This window comes from Osmia lignaria, chromosome 3, assembly GCF_051020975.1.
Source record: "Osmia lignaria lignaria isolate PbOS001 chromosome 3, iyOsmLign1, whole genome shotgun sequence".
Classification (NCBI taxonomy): Eukaryota; Metazoa; Arthropoda; class Insecta; order Hymenoptera; family Megachilidae; genus Osmia; species Osmia lignaria.
This window is the reverse complement of record NC_135034.1, coordinates 6,476,644-6,494,669: the sequence shown is the minus strand read 5'-3', so window position 1 is coordinate 6,494,669 and position 18,026 is coordinate 6,476,644. Positions and strand designations below refer to the sequence as shown.

The following is an 18,026-nucleotide window of genomic DNA, read 5'->3' as shown; positions in this document are numbered from 1 at the left end:
TAGAGGTAATTGAAAGGATGCATTAGTCCGTTTATAGAAGGGTGGAGAGCGGTGGGATGATCCATTATCCGGCTTGCTTTTTCATCGGTTTTCATTCTCGCTATCACAATCGACCGATGGAAAGTTCCCACGGTTGGTACGGAAATTCATTAACGACGTCGAAACTTGAGCCGATCATGATTTTCCGGCCAACTCGGAGTGGCACGATCTTATATTGAGAAAGTTCGGCGATTATTATTGGAAGAACGTTGACCGGCTGACGGAAGTTTCATGCGGTACATGGAGAAAGAAGAAAGAAGGCACGCGAATCGCGCTTAAATCGAGAATTCGATGCACCGGCTGGTATTCCAATTAATTACAACTTACCTTTTATTCAGTATCCTTTGGAAGAAGTACACCCGACGGCGCGATAATATTAGAAACGGGAAGAAAATTTATTACGAAACGTCGAATGGGGTAGTTTTTTCCAAAGCAAACGAGCAAATATTGGTATGAAAAATGAGTGCTTGAAAATTGCTATTTCAACGGGTGAGTTATTCGCGAGAATTCTTTTCATTTCAAAAAGTAGAAACGATTTCTCGTGACACCGGCGCGTAGTTTGTTCGATGAAGTCCGAGTAATAATTACATTTTTAACGAACTCAGGGACTGGACGTAGTTACGATTGAGTTCATAACTTCCTGAAATTTCAACAATGCTATCTTTCATCATCGTTAATGACGAATGAATATATGATTTCTCGATTTAAACTATAAACTCTCTCAGGAAATCGTATTTGTGTTATTTCACGGCACTCGAGCTTTCTTGCCGAAAAATGGATAAAACGTTAATTCGAGAATGCAAAATGCATGTAACATGATGGATAACTCACCCTTCACCCAGTTCCTTTACACAGCTTGTCAGATATGTTTCCATTTGCCAGACACATTTAAGCCAGTCATTTTACATGTGTAATGTATCTTCATGTTGAAGAGAATTTTTTTTATGTACTTCATTTTAGCTTGTAAAAAAGTAGAATTGTTCTGAAATACATTAGTCGCTCATTACTTGGAACAAAATCGAATTTTCATGGTATCGAGTGATACAGAGGATTCACGCGATACTTTGATCAGGATTTGAGGAGGGACGTCGTAATGGATCGAACGTAGAGCGCTAATAACGAGCTATTCCATTATGACATCAATCCTTTTTTTACTTTGAGCTTGCTCGCGTCTTGATTTAAGAGGCTTGACGTGCTACAAGGTAGTTGTTGGCAAAGTTATTGATTTTTGTTTGCGTGACTCGCGGATGTCAGAAAAGCGAACAAGTCATATCGGGGTACAAGAGGTTGTCGTTCGTGAACTACAAACTCATCAACCTTAAGAATGATAAAAGAATTTGTGGCTGAAAATAATTCTATAACTCAATAAATATACCCCTGGTGAGAATAAAGGTGATGGATATTTTGCGGGAGAAGATGAAGTAGGGAAGAAATAAGGAAGTTGAATGATATAGGATCAAGGATGAAGAGGGTAGCAGGTAAACGAAGCAAATAAACATTTCCTCGTACTCGTACGTTCTTGAGCTGTTCGATAAACTTAATTACGATCGACTTAAGGGAACGTTAAAACGCTAAAAGGTAATTAGGTTGCGCGAACGAGCTTCTTAGTTAAACCTGCAAGCGACTGCATCGCTTTAAACCCTTCTCTCATGGCATCGAGCCATTTTTCTAAGGTTGCGTTAAATAAAAATACCAATTGTTGTCAGGATATCGTTTTAACGGGCGCTAATCTATTATCGTCGCACAATAGTTGTTTTAAACCGAGCATTTAGGGGAATACTCAGGTACCCCCGTTATAAAACAGCCGTGGTCGTTTTGGTTATTAAGGGTTGAACGAGGTAAGACATTCTAGTCCCAGGTGTAATAAACTCATTGTAATTGTTCATTGATCGACCGAAACGAAATCCCAAGAAGTTAGGCACATCGACGGATTCTTTTTGAAATAAAATCCAAAGATTTTATAAACGTATCTGATATTATACGAGCAAGCTACCTGTACGAGGAGAAAAGAAGATTGTTGGATGGACGGTTACTCTTAACGGGAACTATAATACTTTGTTCCCTCGAGAAGATAGTCCTCCTGGAAAGAATAGAAGCTGAACGATGCTGGGAGGTTCTCTCTGCTCTTTTTCTTCTCGCTCTCATCGATTTTTTTCCCCCCGTAAGTTTCCACGTCGCCTAGGGAAATTTCTCTCCGTCTCTCTGTTAAACGTAATCTCTGAACTGTACGACGAATGAGTTTCCGTTTCATCGTGTAATATCTCTTCCACCGTTGTTGCTTTATCCGTTTATATCGGTTTACGCGGCTTCCCCGCGAATAGAGGTGCAACAGCGATTAAAGGCTGTAAAGCCGAGGGAAAGCTTTACCAATTGAGACGATGATTAACTTTCCGCCGTGTATACCATCTCGATTTAATGCAGGCTGATTCGAGAGTATTGAAATTTTAATGAATTTCAACTTGATCGATGACGGAAGGAAAGTTGTTTCCTTCGCAGAATCGAAGAAATGACGAGGGAGAACGAAGATTTATGAAAAAGATCCCTGAGAAACGAGCAATTACGCGAAAAACCATCTGGCAACGATAACAGGTTTCAAAGATTCCCGTTTCCGGGCACGCAAAGGCAAGAAACCGATCTGGCTTTGTAAACCCCGAAGCCAAAGGTTTTTCTGTGATCGGAAAATCCATGGATAAGTCAGCTTGGCACACTTCTAGAAACAAACAGAAAAGAGATAGATTTACTTTTCACCTTCCGGTAGGAGGGTTCTCGCTCGATAAGGGATGATTAATCGATAGCGTGAATTATACAGGCTCTCTCAAAATTTTGTAACGCCTCCGTTCCCGGGAACTTTTCCTGGAACGAAGGAGAAAAATGAACATAGCGAGACGAGAGGCAAGAAGTTAAATATCGCATTCCCTCGAACGTCGCGTTTAGAATATAAAACAGGTCGACGGAACGACGGGAAAGTAAAGTAGATGATAAATGTAAGTGGAAACGAATTGCCCGGAAAGTTGTCTCTTACGACCACCACGTACGGCCATAAACTTTGTAACCACGTATGTGGATCGAAGGGATCTCTTTTGAAACGAAAGGTAAAAGTTGGAGAAAATTCGCCCGAGTTTTACTTTGTTCCTTCGTATCATTATAGGATACGTAAGGGAATTTCGGAGACTTTTAGGTTTTTATACAATTTCTTTAACCCTTTCGTTGTTATCAGTGCATACAGTGGGTTCAAAGAGTATTTGTACACCATTTAAAATTGGACCAAATGACTTGAGGTTTCTCGAGAAGCTATACAAATTAATTTACCGAGATATTTGCTTTTGTCGTTTTAAAAAATTACAATTTTTTGAAATCGTGCAGGAAACAGGACAGAGCGAATGCTGTTGTCCTTTTGGAGGGAAAAGAATCGATTTAGGTGATTGAAACTTTTACCGATCGTATAGATTCTGCGGGTGGCTGTTGGTACGTGTTGATTCGTACAATTTCACGAACTTTTCTATACGATACATGGGTTTAAACGGTGGGGTTCATGCATACTGCATAAGCTGTGAACGATTTACAGAGGCTACAGTGACGTCAACGGGGTTACACCTACGCCAGTTTACCCTGATAGGTGATGCTCGTTCGGAATCCGAACAACGGGTTAGGGAAACGATCCTTGACTCGAAAGGTAGTTTTCGAAAGGTTAATTAACCTGCTCATTTACGTTCTCTTCGAACGAGATTAGCTTCTAAGAATAGAGAAACGTACGGCAACAAGTTCGCTTTTCGTGATACCAACACCATACTTTGTTTAATTACGCTGTTCATCAGCCATTTAAACTTTTAAGTTGAGATGATAAAAAATGCTCGTCGCATGTGTGGGTGATTAAATTATTAGATCCATGGTATGGAAAATGGGTTCTTCGTGTTTGTGTAGAAATAGAGCCACAATTTTAAGGTTTTTACATTGTGTAACTTTTAATTAATAATTCTCCACTATTAATATAAATTAATGATATTTATGTAAAGTCATCAATTCATGCGAATGGTTCTAATAATTTGATCACCCACTGTAAATTCAAATTTTCAATCTCCCGGTTATAATAAGCTTAAACGTATAGTACTAGGTATAACAAGAATTTTCAAGAAACTACGAGCTCGCAAAACACGCTTCTCTTCTTTGTAATTTTTCTTTTATGAAAGTAATAATTTCCTGAAGTAACTCCCTTAAGCTTCGTAAGGCTCTTTATACTATAGTTTCCGTTAATAATTTAGTTCGTGCGAAAGGTTGAACGAATAGATGAATCTTTCAACTCGATAAATCGTGACGCATCCTTCTGTCTCCGTGATTCATACCTCTCACCTGAGCAAGCTTTATTTTCGATACATTTCCGTCCATAAAACGTACTCGTTTCCTTTACATCATCTCCTTTCGCCAGCTTTACCCGAAACATTTTAGATAAAACGTTGCATTATTCATCCACTATTCACCCCTGAGTCATACCGATAAAACTTTGTACTCCCTGCGTTGTTAAATATCGTTATCCGGCTCCTTCTTTCTTCGTTTATCTCGAAAATTCGTACAACTCACTGCACCGACAACTTCGACGTTAGAGAAAGAGTTACGTTGGATTCGTAACGAAATTTAATTTCGAACTGTTGACACTTTTGCTACAGACAGAATCTAATTTCAAGTTTTTCGCCTCGATTCTACAAACCCTTTTTCCACTGTCCTTCTTTCTAAATAGATCTTACCCGTTTGCTAACATTTTCAAATACATACACGACCGTACAATCAATAGCGATGTGATCAGATTTTAGATTTATTCGCCTATAGGGGCATCACTGATTCCAACCTTATCTCTAATTCAATATGAACGAAGTACCTTCAGCAAGGTCATAATCCATTTTTAATAAGATAGACTGAGAGGATTACGATGTTTTTAAAAAGTTTTTCCAGTTTCTTTTTAATCGCAAGTCTGACCTTATTTCTGTAAATTTTGCTGCTTTAATGTTCCTTTCAACGATGAAACTTTCCGGCATGCGGCTTTAGAATGGCAAAGAAATAATGCTGAGAATGCGTTAAGTTCTGGAGCGTAGGAGGTATCTAGGTAATTCGATCGAAGTTGCATGCTGGTTGTGGTAGAAATCTGCGACCGTGTAATTTCTCATACGTACGTCACGATAATTTTCGAAATACATAGTTGGCAGAGTAGAAAGAGCAGATGGTTGGAACAAGGCTAGTTACTTAATGCACTCTGTTACGCCGCGTAACCCGTTGAAACTTGGTTGTTGCTTCACCTTACGCGTACGCGAAACCATTCCGACACCTGTATTAACAATGTAATTACCGTTCCATCTAGCTTAGCGTGCTTTTCTTCGCGACGTTCGAAACTTTAGCTAGAAACATGGAAACGCGATGCTTCTTGCAATGTTAATTACTTAACCCTTTCACACCGGACGGGACATATGCTGTTCCAGTCTGGAAAATTTGATGTCCCATCAATGAAGCTTGTAACATGGTGCGTCGTTATGGGGTCGTTTATGCGTTTCTAAGGCAGAAAAGTTATTTCATTTTAATAATAATCACCTGGAGGAAAAATAATTTTTTCGCCGTATTGAAAGGGTTAAAGCTGTTCCTATCGTTCGTCAGTGAAATTTTAAACTTCTCATTTGCCATTGAACGTACACATGAAATCATCTTGTATACAGGTGTAGCAGGACGTCGACCTCGCGAGAGGTTGTCTCGAAAATTTCTCGTTTGTATGCGTTCCTTTTATCAGGCGACGAGGAAGAATTTATTTTGTCTCAAGACGCAGCTCGTCCTTAATGAACGGGATCGTGTAAAATGTCTGCTACAAAATGTCTGCTTCCTGACTGAAATAAATGTGTTCTGCAACGTCGGTAAAGTTAACGAAATTAATTGTTGTATCGTCTAAGATTCGGTAAGAAACGGTATAGCCTGTTGCTAGGCTGATTTGCTCCATCATTTTTTATCTTCTCAAACGTTTCTGCAGGGTACGTGCGATTAATTAACGTTATCTCGAACCGTAAATATAAAATACTGCCCCATTTTTAGCTTATTCGCCGCGGGTCGAGTATCTTGTTCTCTGAAACGTTGAAAATCAATACTCGAAAACTCTGTGATATTTAAATATTATTTCAACGGATCGGCCGACAGTCGCAGAATGTGCATTCATTTTCTGCAACGAAAAAATACAGTATCTCTATCTGAACTTTATGTGCAAATACTCAAAGCAAACAGACGCGTTTCATCCTGAAGTATACTTTCAGTAAGATTTATAACTTTGAAACTCTGAGCTGTTTGCGCTTTGCTCGGAAATAATTTTAATAAACTTTAATACAGCTTGTTTACGAATATTTTGAATAAATTTGATAACTTTTTCGAGGTCTGAGGAAGAGCTTCATCTTAATATTCGTGGTAAGACTGGTCATTAGCGATGGAATCGAGTAATCTGTGTGGAAGATAAATTTTCAATGAAAACAAACGGACGGAACGAGATTTAACGAGATATTTCTCATCGAAACGAGACAGGTGGAGGAGCTAACATCTTGTTGTTTGCTCTCCCGTGTTTCCTGGGAGTACTACCTGAGCCAAAAGGAAAATGTAAACTCGAGCGAAGCACGGATATAACGGAGATCATTACAGTTCTGAAGTGACTTAAGGGATTTTGGCAGGTGGAATTTCATGGGCGGAAATTTGACGAGATACGTAACCTAAGACCCGTCCTCCTATCCTTTGAAATTCAAATCATAGAACGCGAAGTATGTACGCATTCCTCTCCTACGATTCAATTTGTTTACGTTTTACTTCTTCCGATAAATTCCTCCTCGAGAAGATTATGCTCGTTAACGTTCAGAATGAAGCGGAAGTAAGCTGGTTATGAAATCAATCGTTATTTTTATTTTAACGATTAAAGACATCTCGTAAAACGAATCCTTAGCTGGTGTATATTCAAGTATCACGAGGTCGTTTCATAAGAATGGCCCCCGACTTCTCGAGAAATGTGAGCAAGGTTTTGTTTGCCACATAATTTTGCAATTAACCTGGTTTCTGGGAATAAAAGAGAAGATTGTTTAGAGTGAACGTAATGAACCTCAAAGCATCTCCATTGCATTTTCAGTACACGTTGTCGTTGATTAATTATTGCCTGATTGCGATTGTCTTTGCTAGAAGAAAATAGAATGTTCATTTAATAAATTATTATAAGTGTCAAGAAAGTCAGGAGAAATATTATGGTAACCTATATTTTCTGCAAGATATCTAGAATTGAAATTGATTTGGCATCGGTATACCTTAGTTAAGACTCTGAAAACAATCCCGTTTCATATTGACTCGATAGATTAATTTACATTACTCTAGCAACCTGACGAACATTTAAAGACTGGACACGAACGGAGCGTTTTAATTTCTTAATATCCTTTTTCCAATATTTCAATTATATTCTTCGGAGATTCTCATTTTCTAGATTAATCTTCTGGTAAATTACTAACACATCGAAATTCCTTTTTCAGCTGGTTTATTGTAACCCTTTTATCCAATATTTTAATTACATTTCGTCGAACAGGCTTCTCGTTAATTACGAACACATCAATTTTACTTAAAATGTAGGTCTTTTTCTAAAATTAATTTACATTATCTTCGAGCTACTTAATATACTATTATACAATTAACTATACATTCTTCAGAAATTCTCATTACATTTCGCTCTCATTTCCTAATCGTCATACTTAATATTAAAATACATTTACATAATTTTACAATTGCATCAGAAACACACGCTAAACATACATGCTAATGACATACGAGACGTTATAACTATCTACAGAACTACTCTCCTCGTCATACTCGTAATCAAACTGAAGAGCAACTTCCTGCACTTCGGTGTCCTCGTTACTTTCATCATTTTCATCGCGATTCTCATCAACATCCACCCTCAACCCTGTACAAGGAAAATCATTCAAACTACTGAACTCTGCAACATCGTTGAAAGAACACGTAAGATCCTCGTTATGTAAATCGTCGCTCGATTTCGATACCCCGAATCTATTTCTCCTCCAGCAATTTTCTTCGATCAGTCTCGGCCACTCGTTTCCCTGGATGAAATTTTTCACCTGCTCGAACTCGTTCGAATTACATTTTCCAGAACCGTCGGTCACCTCGCCTGCCAAACGTTCGGCAGATTTTAATGGAAATTTCATGTAACTTGAAACGCGATTCTCAGGATTATTCAAAACGCTTCTGGAAAAAATTTTCCCCGGAACTTCACCGAAACACTTTCCCTCTTCGCAGTTACACGTATATTTGTCGCAGCTTTTCACGCAGTCGAAAGAGCAATCGAATTTTAAATCTCTTAATTTGTCTGCTACATCTGTTTCGTCGGTAGAAGAATAATTTCCGGTCACGCAGATAGCAGAATCAGAGAAAAACGATTTATCGTCCGCACACGGTGAAATTTTCGCCGAGGAGTTTCCCGAATCCTCGAATGAAATTAACGTCGGTTTTCTTCGTACAATCACTCTGTTACTTTTCACTTCTGATGAAACTTCTGTGCGATCTTCAATTTTGATGAGCGCCGAAGGGGTAGTCAAAGGATTTTCTTCGTTAACAATGACTTCCCAGTTTGAATGGGAAATTTGCTGTTTCTTCTTGTCGCAATTATCCGATGACTTCTTCTTTAACGATACTTCCTTCTCTTTTACGATGGAAACTTTCTCGTTCAAGTTTCCATCAGCGATGAACTTTGTTTCTTCCTCGTTGACAAAGCTATCCTCGATCTTGTCCATAGAATCGTTTATTAAATTATCCATCGATTGATTCTTCTTTTTGTTTACGGAAACGTCTTTCGTCTTCCTTTGAAACTTTGAAATCAGTCTTCTGGAGATTTGTTTTGTCTTCTTGGAGATTTGGAAGGATTTCTTGGCGAAAGATTCCTTGAAATCATAATTCAGCGAAGTTTCAAGGGCGGTCGTCGAAGAAAAAGATACAGTTGATACACCTTTTTTGATGATGAAGGAGATTCGATGGTGTTTGGGGAGGTGTTGACGAATTTTCTTCGAGGATGAACGTTTTATCCACTGGAACATGGTGTATGCTCGAAAAGGAATTCCGACGAGTTTGAAATATAGAAAAATACGAGAGAAGAATTACTCAGGTATACCGAGCGGTTGTCTAATTAATTCTGAAGGGGTTGCGAAAGCGGAAGGCGTTTTAAAGCCCACAGTGGCGTAGAGTTGGAGGGGTGGGAGAACTTTTACGACACCCTTCCTTGGCCCAAATTTTTGGAAGATTCAATGTTTCGAATATTCTTGTAAGGCAGGAATTATGATAAATATATGAGCAAAAATTCCCTACCGGCACAGTTTTATTAAAATGAATAAGAAATGAATCTTGGTGCGTTCCTTTGGTGAGATACCAGGTCCAATGACCCAGTAGACATTGTCCAGAGCGGTTCTTTCGGAATCGATGCGTTTGGCGCCGAGACGACCCGTTTCCTTCCATACGAGGCTCCTTTATTTTCATTCTATTCCACCCACGCAGCTGCTTCCACGGATATAAGCCGAAAGTGGGTCAAAGATCATCGCGAACTCGCACACATTCTTCTTTAATTTTGCACCAGTGATTTAAGCACGGATCGACAAACATTTGTCCTTTCAACCCTTTCACTGTGCGAGATTTAAACACAATTTGTAACCAAGAGTTTGTTTTCGAAACGCTCAGCATAGAGTGTTAAATGAAATTGTTTATCACGACGAAAGCTTGTACGGCTGACAGTGAGAGTGAAAAATAAAATAAAATAAAATGCCCAATCTAGCCTAGGTTTTCCGACAATTTCTATTGTTCAATTTCAACTGGCCGTATAGTAATAAATGTTGCACCTCGCTCGTTTCTGATCCGTTCGCTTTATGGTTCACTAGAGGGGTATTTTCCGGCCAGGGGATCAAACCGTTCAAGTAATCTTATTGTTCCATTATGCTGTTCGTCGAAGCGATTCCGGGTAGGATTAATTTCTGTTTCCCACTAAATGAGTACAGTTATAAGCAAGGACTATCGAGAGCTATTACCGTCCCTCATGGGTATTTCTAGTAATTTCGGTAGGCATTCATCATGCGGGCTGGCTTAAGTGGCCCAGGAAAAACGTTCGACCCTCAATCTCCCTAAACGTTCAATAAATTATGCGACCGGATGTATCTCATACGATTTTATTAACGAAGTCAGCATAATTAATGTTCCTTTCGTTTTATTCCAAGCAGAAATTTAACCGCACGGTCCGAGAAATTGTAGAGATAAAATCTGCTCGCATCCCTCTCGATCAGGGGTTAACGAAACGATACGAGGCATCGATTGCCTGGAACTAATTCGCGTGAAATCGGTAGAAACGTTAACGGGCCGTATAAAAAGCGTAAATCTCATCGCCCTTCGAATACGTGACGCGGATACCTTCATGGTATCGCATTCGGAAAGTTGATTATTACCCTATAAAAGCTTAGTCTGCTTCATTCGAGCTCGTTTTCTCTCGTAAAGTATGAATGACTGATTTTAAGAACGGAACGATAGAAAAGTTGGCGGTCGTAATTTCTATGATTAGGGTTATTTCGCGGTGCTTTTTACGTTTCATACTCATCGTCAGCCAGTGAATAAGCATGAACCTGATTGCAGGAGTTACGGGTAAATTGGTTCGAAGGAAGTTTCAAGAAATTCGTCGAAGTAGACGGAATTAAGTGACACGAGAGTTCGTAACAGTTTCTGTTAGTGATTACCATGTAACTGGCTCTGATTGATACGGATAATCATGATTTAAGCAGACAGTGTTCCAATTACGTAATCCTCTTTCAGCGGCATTTATTTTCAGTTAAATTTCTGACGTAAACAGATCGGCTGGATAAATAGTGAAATCAGGAAGAACAACTTTGTTGTTCGTTCTTGCGATTCAATTCTGCTAACGATTACCCAATCGTCGTTTCTTCGCCGTAACAAAGGCAATGAATCTGTGGAAATCTATGGTTACATACCGAATATTTTCCTGCAAGACATTTAGCGAAACTGATTGGTGGAATTAATTCTGGAGACTTTGAATAAAAATATTTTTTATTTCATATTTGTGCAGAAAATGTATATTCTTTTTTGCAATCTATAATATTTATACTTAATATTTTCACATAATTTGGTTTGTAAATGTTTAAAAATTTTTATTTAAAATTTAAACTGTGTTGTCATTTTATTCGACGTCCTAAAGTTAGAAACCAATGATTAGAATATAAAATATAAATGATTATATATTAAAGTCCAGAATTAATTCCACTAGTGCATACCTGAATTGAACAATGAAGCAATTTCTAGGAATCGTGGCAGGTATGCGAGGTGCTATGTGCGATTTGAAGGGGGACGAAGCTAACAAGTAGCCTTTGTCACGCAACGGGTGCGACAATAAACGCAGATTAACGGAACGTGTCGAACCTTTTATCCTGACTCAGCTGGTGTAATTATCTTAATCGTAAAACAGGGGAGAAACCTTGTCGTTTCAAATTCTCTGTTTTTCCTCTTATTGTTCTGCTTGCAATACAGGCTGTTCGCAAATAAAATGACCGATCCACTGGTTTAATTTCTTCATCTTACAAAATTTAATTTGGTCAAACGATCAGTGCAAGCGCGATATTCGATTAGAATTATTTTACAGGAAAATCGTAGAAACGTTTCAACAGGTTAAAGAGAGATGCGCATAGTAGAGTGCAAGTGAAAGATAGAAATAGTGTAATCTTTCTCGTGACCAGCAAACCGATCCTCCGTTTCTCTTTTTTCCCATCGATATTTAATCCAACGATAAATTCTATTTCTCGATTCGAACTCGTCCGTGTGCAATGGAATATCACGGCGAGACAAGATTCTTGAACATCGATGTCTGTTAAACGATACAACGTTTAATATTTTTATTCTTTTGTACAGAAGAATCCAACGTATTTCCGTTTTATCGCCCTATTGGATTTCTGATATTTACTTCTAACAAAGAGAAATTAAAATCTTGATCAGAATTTTTTCATTAATTCGGTGTCTCTAGTATTACGCCTTCTTAATTAATATTTTTAATTTCAAAATTTTCTCGCGGTTTTGAACATTTGTAAAGTGACAAGACAACATAATAACAATAAAGATTATTTCAATAATTGGAATTACTATAGCTTTTTAAAAATAAATTAAAAAATTTAATTAAATTAAAAAAAAGGCACCGAATTAATTTGTATATCTAATATATAACCGAATTACACAGAAGTGGCGGAGAATTCTTCTTGTTTACTACTGCGTGGCGCTCAGCGTTTACTCGTATCACTTGCAGAGCAATATTTCACGGAACGCAATTAACCCTTTAACTGCGGATACCTTTCGCACAGGCGATTGCTGTAATTTTAAATTATATTACTGAAGTGATATTCTATTTTAAAAAATTTTATTGCATTTATTTTATTTTTATTTTAGTGGTATATAAGACACAGCTGCTATTTGATATTAGTAAAAATTAACATATTGTTTATATACCACACCGGCCTCTGGCTATAATTTTAGCATTTGGTTTATGAACCACACCCGCAGTTAAAGGGTTAATATTGAAGAATTTGATTAATTTTCACAAAGGTAACCGGGTGTCGCGTTATAATCCTCCACTCAGGTATCTCGGCATCCTTTTGGTTTTTTGAGTATTCAGAGAACGACGAAGAAAATTGGTTCTAATTACAGTCGTTTCACGTTCCTTCCTGCAATTTCACGGTTTCCCTCGACCCCATGAATAGCGTAGTTTTTAGGAATGGATTGTCACAGACGTTCGTACTGCATTAATTACCTGACGACTACCCAGAAGAAGAAAGTCTAATTTATTAAACGGTGTCGGTTCTGTCTCGTGTTCTACACAATTGTCAAATGTTTCAAGAAAACTATTCCTTCGTGTTTCCGATACGATTCAATTACAATGGTCGATTTAGATTAAATTCTGAAACTATCGCGTTTAACAATCCATCAAATATTTTAAACTTCCTAAGAATTCCCAGAATGTCCGAGCTCGAACAAGGGTTTGAATTGTTTGCAAATTTAAGTGAAGTGGTATAATATAACCATCGCTATAAATACCGTATCGATACCGTACAGTTCGTCGATCGATTTCAGTGCTAGGTAGACGGATTATTCTTCCCTTGCGAGAACAATACATCGTTCAGCTGGAAGGTCTTCGAAAAAGGATAAATATTGTTTTATTGTGTGTCGTCGTCGCGGTGGTCGTTGTCGAGGCTCGTTCCAGGTAAAGTTGTAAGTAGAAATTGACTGAAACTTCGATTTCCTAGAAATACACAATGGCCAGTCGAGTTCTATCGAAACTAGAGAATATTTGCATTTGTAAAGCAAATTTGCATGCTGCCTTTGTTCAAATGAAAATTCGTATCGACAAACATAACCGTGTTAGATCTTTTGCATTGATTTTGTCGAACAATATTTTCGTCTTCATTTTCACGCTTACAAACATTTCATATTTTATTGATTCTTTTTTTTTCAAAAATCGAAGAATCATAAGTATGAAATACAAATTTTATTCTTAAATTATTATGCACAAAATTATTCAAATTTAATGAATGATACAGAAGGGTAGACAGCATGACCTACCCCCTCTTCGCTCGAAATTTCGAAGACACCTAATGGAAGGGGTGGCGTACGTGCCCCTCGATCCTCCGCCAGGTACAAAAAGACCCAGTAATACCTGCGACCCTCATTTAATAGTAAAATTTCAAGGTGTCAACTTCAGTCAGTATCATAGACTCGAGTGGAAAAAAGTTCTCAGCGTATAGACTTCAATTTGTGAATTAAAGAAAGGGTTGTGATAAAATGTGAATTGCATGTTAACGAGTTTGAAGTCGTTTTAAATTTAATTCTAATTGTCTGGATTAATTCGCGAATACAAGAACTTGTTGATTCGTCGAAATAATCGGTTTAAAAATGAACGCGTTTCTTCAGCGTATGTTGAAGAAGAACAGCAACGAAGAGGTTTGTTGCTCGATCTTGTTTTACCTAGTTGCTTCTGAAAATTGTTGTTAATCTTTCCATTAATTCTCTTAACGCGTCTTTTGGTTTGCATTTTCACGTTTCAGCTGAACGTGCAGAAGGAGAAGGAAAAAGTGGAGGAAGAGAAGAAGAACGAGAGCGGAAGGTCAGGTTCGTCGAAAGGAAACTGGATCAGGAAGCTCGGGAATTATTCACCGAGCAAGTACCAAGCTCCATCCGGTCCCACGAGGACAAATACTATGAGACCTTTGGACAGTCTGTGCAACAGCTACGAACAAATATCCCCTGCGAAAACTTTAGACTCCCCGAATCCTCCTGCCGAGATGCCAGACCTGGAAAGTATTATTCGTGAATTCGAAACGGGCTTTCTTTCGCCTACCAAGTCGCCGGACACTAGCATGGAGTTGTACAAGCAGAAGAACTTTGTCAAGAAGATCGTAGCAGCGTTCGAGGTGAAATACAAAAGTTACAGCGACCTGAAAGCAGCCCAAGAAGCGAACGAACACCACGAGGACTGTTGCGCGAGGGTAGAAACGCCAAGAAGAAGAACAAACATCATCAATAACGAATTCAAGAGCAACTATGAAGAATCAAAGCAACGTCAAGATGCTGAAGACTCGGGGGAAGTGAAGAATTCAAGAAGATCCGGGATTTTTGGCTCTCCCTTCAAGGTCTCCGTCGAGGAGATCAAAGTTCCTGAATCTAACAAATCTCCTCGAGATGGGATATCCAAGGATCGGGGTGAAAAGTTGAAGAACCGTAAGAAGTCTCTTTTCGGTAGTTCCAGAGATTCTAGTAGCTCGTCGGAAATTTATTCGCATCCCGTGGACGTTGATTGTCAGGAATCGAGAGATTCCAGTTCGGACAGTTCCTTTGTCTTCAAGTTTGACGAGAAAGTTCAAAGATCGAACTTCCTGTTCAATCCTTTGAACGTGCCTTCGTTGGACGATACGGTTACAATGGATGGCATTGATCTCGATCTGACATTACCAGAACCAGAAGAGACCATTCTGTTGGAGGAAGATACTTTACCGAAGACCAGCACGATGATCAACGAGCACCCAAATTACACAGACGACGATGACGATTATTTTATTCGAGAAATATCCAAAGTGGATAGGACACCAAAGATAGTCGGGGCGTTCTTGAAGGAGCCAATCGAAGTGGAGGACACATCCATCGATTGGATACCAATTACTGGGAAGAAACTACCACGGAAGAGATCTCTGAAGAAGTTGTTGAACGCGTTGACCGGAAAGAAGTCCTTGGAAAAGAGAAGCAAACTGTTTTCGTCCGAGAGAAATTTATACGAAGAGCCACGCGAACTTCAAGATTCTGGTTACGACGAGAAGTCTTGCTCTTCGTCTTCTCTGAATTCGTTGATCTCGATCACGGAGGTACTGTTGCAACAGGAGAATAGTTACATGGAAGCTGAGAAGAGAGGAGGCTGTCTGACGACGTTTAAACCGAGAAATTCTACTGACGAGGAGGAAGAGGACGAGGTGTTCTCTGACACGTATCGTTGCATCGAGTAAGTTGAACATTATAACATTTTATGGAATAACTGACTCTTGCAAAAATAGAATTATATTATATTTAGTTGATGTACGCTGTAAAATTAATTTTTCCTAATTTTTTTATTGTAATTAGTATTTAGATAATTAGATAAAGAATATACCGGCCATTAAAGTGTTAATTAGTTTTCATACAATTCTGTTTAACCTGTTTATCGTATTTGTTACAGTAAACGAAACAGAAAGAGATTGATGTTGACCGAGGTCCCACGAAACGAGGTGAAAGTAGATCTTGGCCCTGCCTACCCTCCGTTTCCAAAGTTCTTTACTAAGTCCTTGGACCGCAAGATGATCTCCAAGAAGATTCACTCGCCTTCTCCAATTTGCTCAACATTAACCAGATTACCAAAGCATCCTCACCTCTCGACAATGCCCAAACATCCTTTCGTATCTATGACTAAGATAGATGAGCCTCGAGAGACTCCGAACAGCCAAGAATCTCACAGCAACGAGGAGCCATCGGTGATCGTCAAGAATGATCTGTACGAGGTCGAATTTCGCAGAAGTTGCCTGGATGTTTGTTCATTGGCTTCCTGTCGCAGTTCCTCTTCAACCGAGAGCAATTACGATGTACCAAGAAGGTTCTTATCAAAATCTGAGAACGAACTGAGATTGAATTCGGAGGGAAAGCAAAAGGATCAGCCTGTTTACGACGTTCCAAGATCCACTGTCCTCGAAAGACCCAAGTCCACTGGTTACGAAGACATTGTCTCGTTGAAAAGAAGCGCGCTATTACAAGATACGGCCGTCCCGAGTTTCTATGCAGTCCCTCGGGAATTGGAGGTTCGTTATGCCACCGTCAAGTCAAGAAACAGCAGCGTTTATTTGAATAACAACATTCTACGATCCATGAACGATTTGACCATTAATGAGATGCGTTCAGCGATGTAAAAGGTAATTTTTTTATAATATTAACTACGATGATGATGTGCTGATTTCACGAGAGAAGGTATGGTATTCGTCCAAATTTTATATCATTCGACGATTTTTTCGTTGCTCAATTTTTTTGTAGATATGAAGTAGTTGATCGGTGGAATTGATAGTACAAAGATCTTTTAGAAATTGATATATACATATGTTTAAGACTGTTAGCTAGTAACTATTTTATCGTTAAGCACTAGGGAACACGATTCGTGTAATGTTTTTATATACACATGAAAATTGTGTACACGTTATTTTACGATTGTACCGTATATTTTAACAGTTGCACGTTTCGAGAAGAGACAAAAAAGGTGTTGCGTGACGGAGTCTCGTATATTTTGTGAGAAATATTTTACTAGATCTCTGAAACGCTTTTATACGCGTATTTTTATTCGTAATTTTTAATCCAGCCGCGTAATACAATTTTGTAGGGTAATTAATAATGTCGAGTATGAAATTTTCAATTAAAAGCGGTTACAAATGGGTTAAGAAGATTGATGAATTCCAAGGAGAAGGCTGAGTTGCGTGTTCGATAACGTTGTTACAGGGAGTATCATAATTTGTACGTGATATTTTTAGATTTAAACGAATAAGTATCCTGTTCGCTTTTGGTAGAAAACGGTAAACGAGGATACAGGACGTGAAACGGTTTGTAAACACGGTTCGTTAAAGAGGCGAGAGAAAAGAAGAACTTTAGCAGTCTCGAATGTTTCTTTGCAGAAATATTTTCAGGGAACTCGTGTTCAAATTTTAGGGTATTAGGTACTCTGTGATCTCATTACGTATCAGTATTACGTGTATATTAATTATTAAGAGGACGAAATAAAGGAATTGTACAAATTTAATCACTATGCAATGTATGCTGTATGTATACAGACTATTTTTCTCGTCGCTATTTTTCTTCAAATACAATTTTCCAAAGTTCCTCTTTCCAAGGTCTCCTTATTTCAGTGAGAATGTGTGTAATCCAACCTATTGCAATAGTATTCTGACTGATTTGGATGTTTAGTTAATTAGTTAATTGGTGGAGATTTTTTCTTCAAATAAAATTTTCCAAAGTTCCTCTTTCCAAGGTCTCCTAATTTCAGTGAGAATGTGTGTAATCCAACCTGTTCCAATAGTTTTTGGATGTTTAGTTAATTAGTTAATTGGTGGAGATTTTTTCTTCAAATAAAATTTTCCAAAGTTCCTCTTTCCAAGGTCTCCTAATTTCAGTGAGAATGTGTGTAATCCAATCTGTTGCAGTAGTATTCTGACTGATTTGGATGTTTAATTAATTATAAACGGGATATGTATTAGCTTGTCCCTCTGAGAATATATCTGTTCAGGTATTTGCCTATCACTGTTTCCATATCTCCCAGTAATTTCTGATCACTCGTCTGGTAGCTAAAGGATCCGTCGATGCTCGTTCATCTTTTCCATAATATTCTTATTCCTTTTTTTCTAAGT

At 38.4% G+C, this 18,026-nt stretch overlaps 1 protein-coding gene across 2 annotated transcripts in view; it reads left to right on the top strand.

Moving 5' to 3' along the window:
• LOC117605270 (uncharacterized) overlaps nucleotides 1–17,490 on the top strand; it is a 44,153-nt gene extending 26,663 nt beyond the window's left edge. For both annotated transcript variants that reach the window (XM_076688030.1, XM_034326391.2), the window contains exons 2-3: nucleotides 14,169–15,613; nucleotides 15,827–17,490. In XM_076688030.1, coding sequence (XP_076544145.1) covers nucleotides 14,322–15,613; nucleotides 15,827–16,547 — 2,013 coding nt within the window. In that variant the 5' untranslated portion in view covers nucleotides 14,169–14,321 and the 3' untranslated portion in view covers nucleotides 16,548–17,490. The remainder of the gene's footprint in view (nucleotides 1–14,168; nucleotides 15,614–15,826) is intronic.
• The last annotated feature ends 536 nt before the right edge of the window (nucleotides 17,491–18,026 follow it).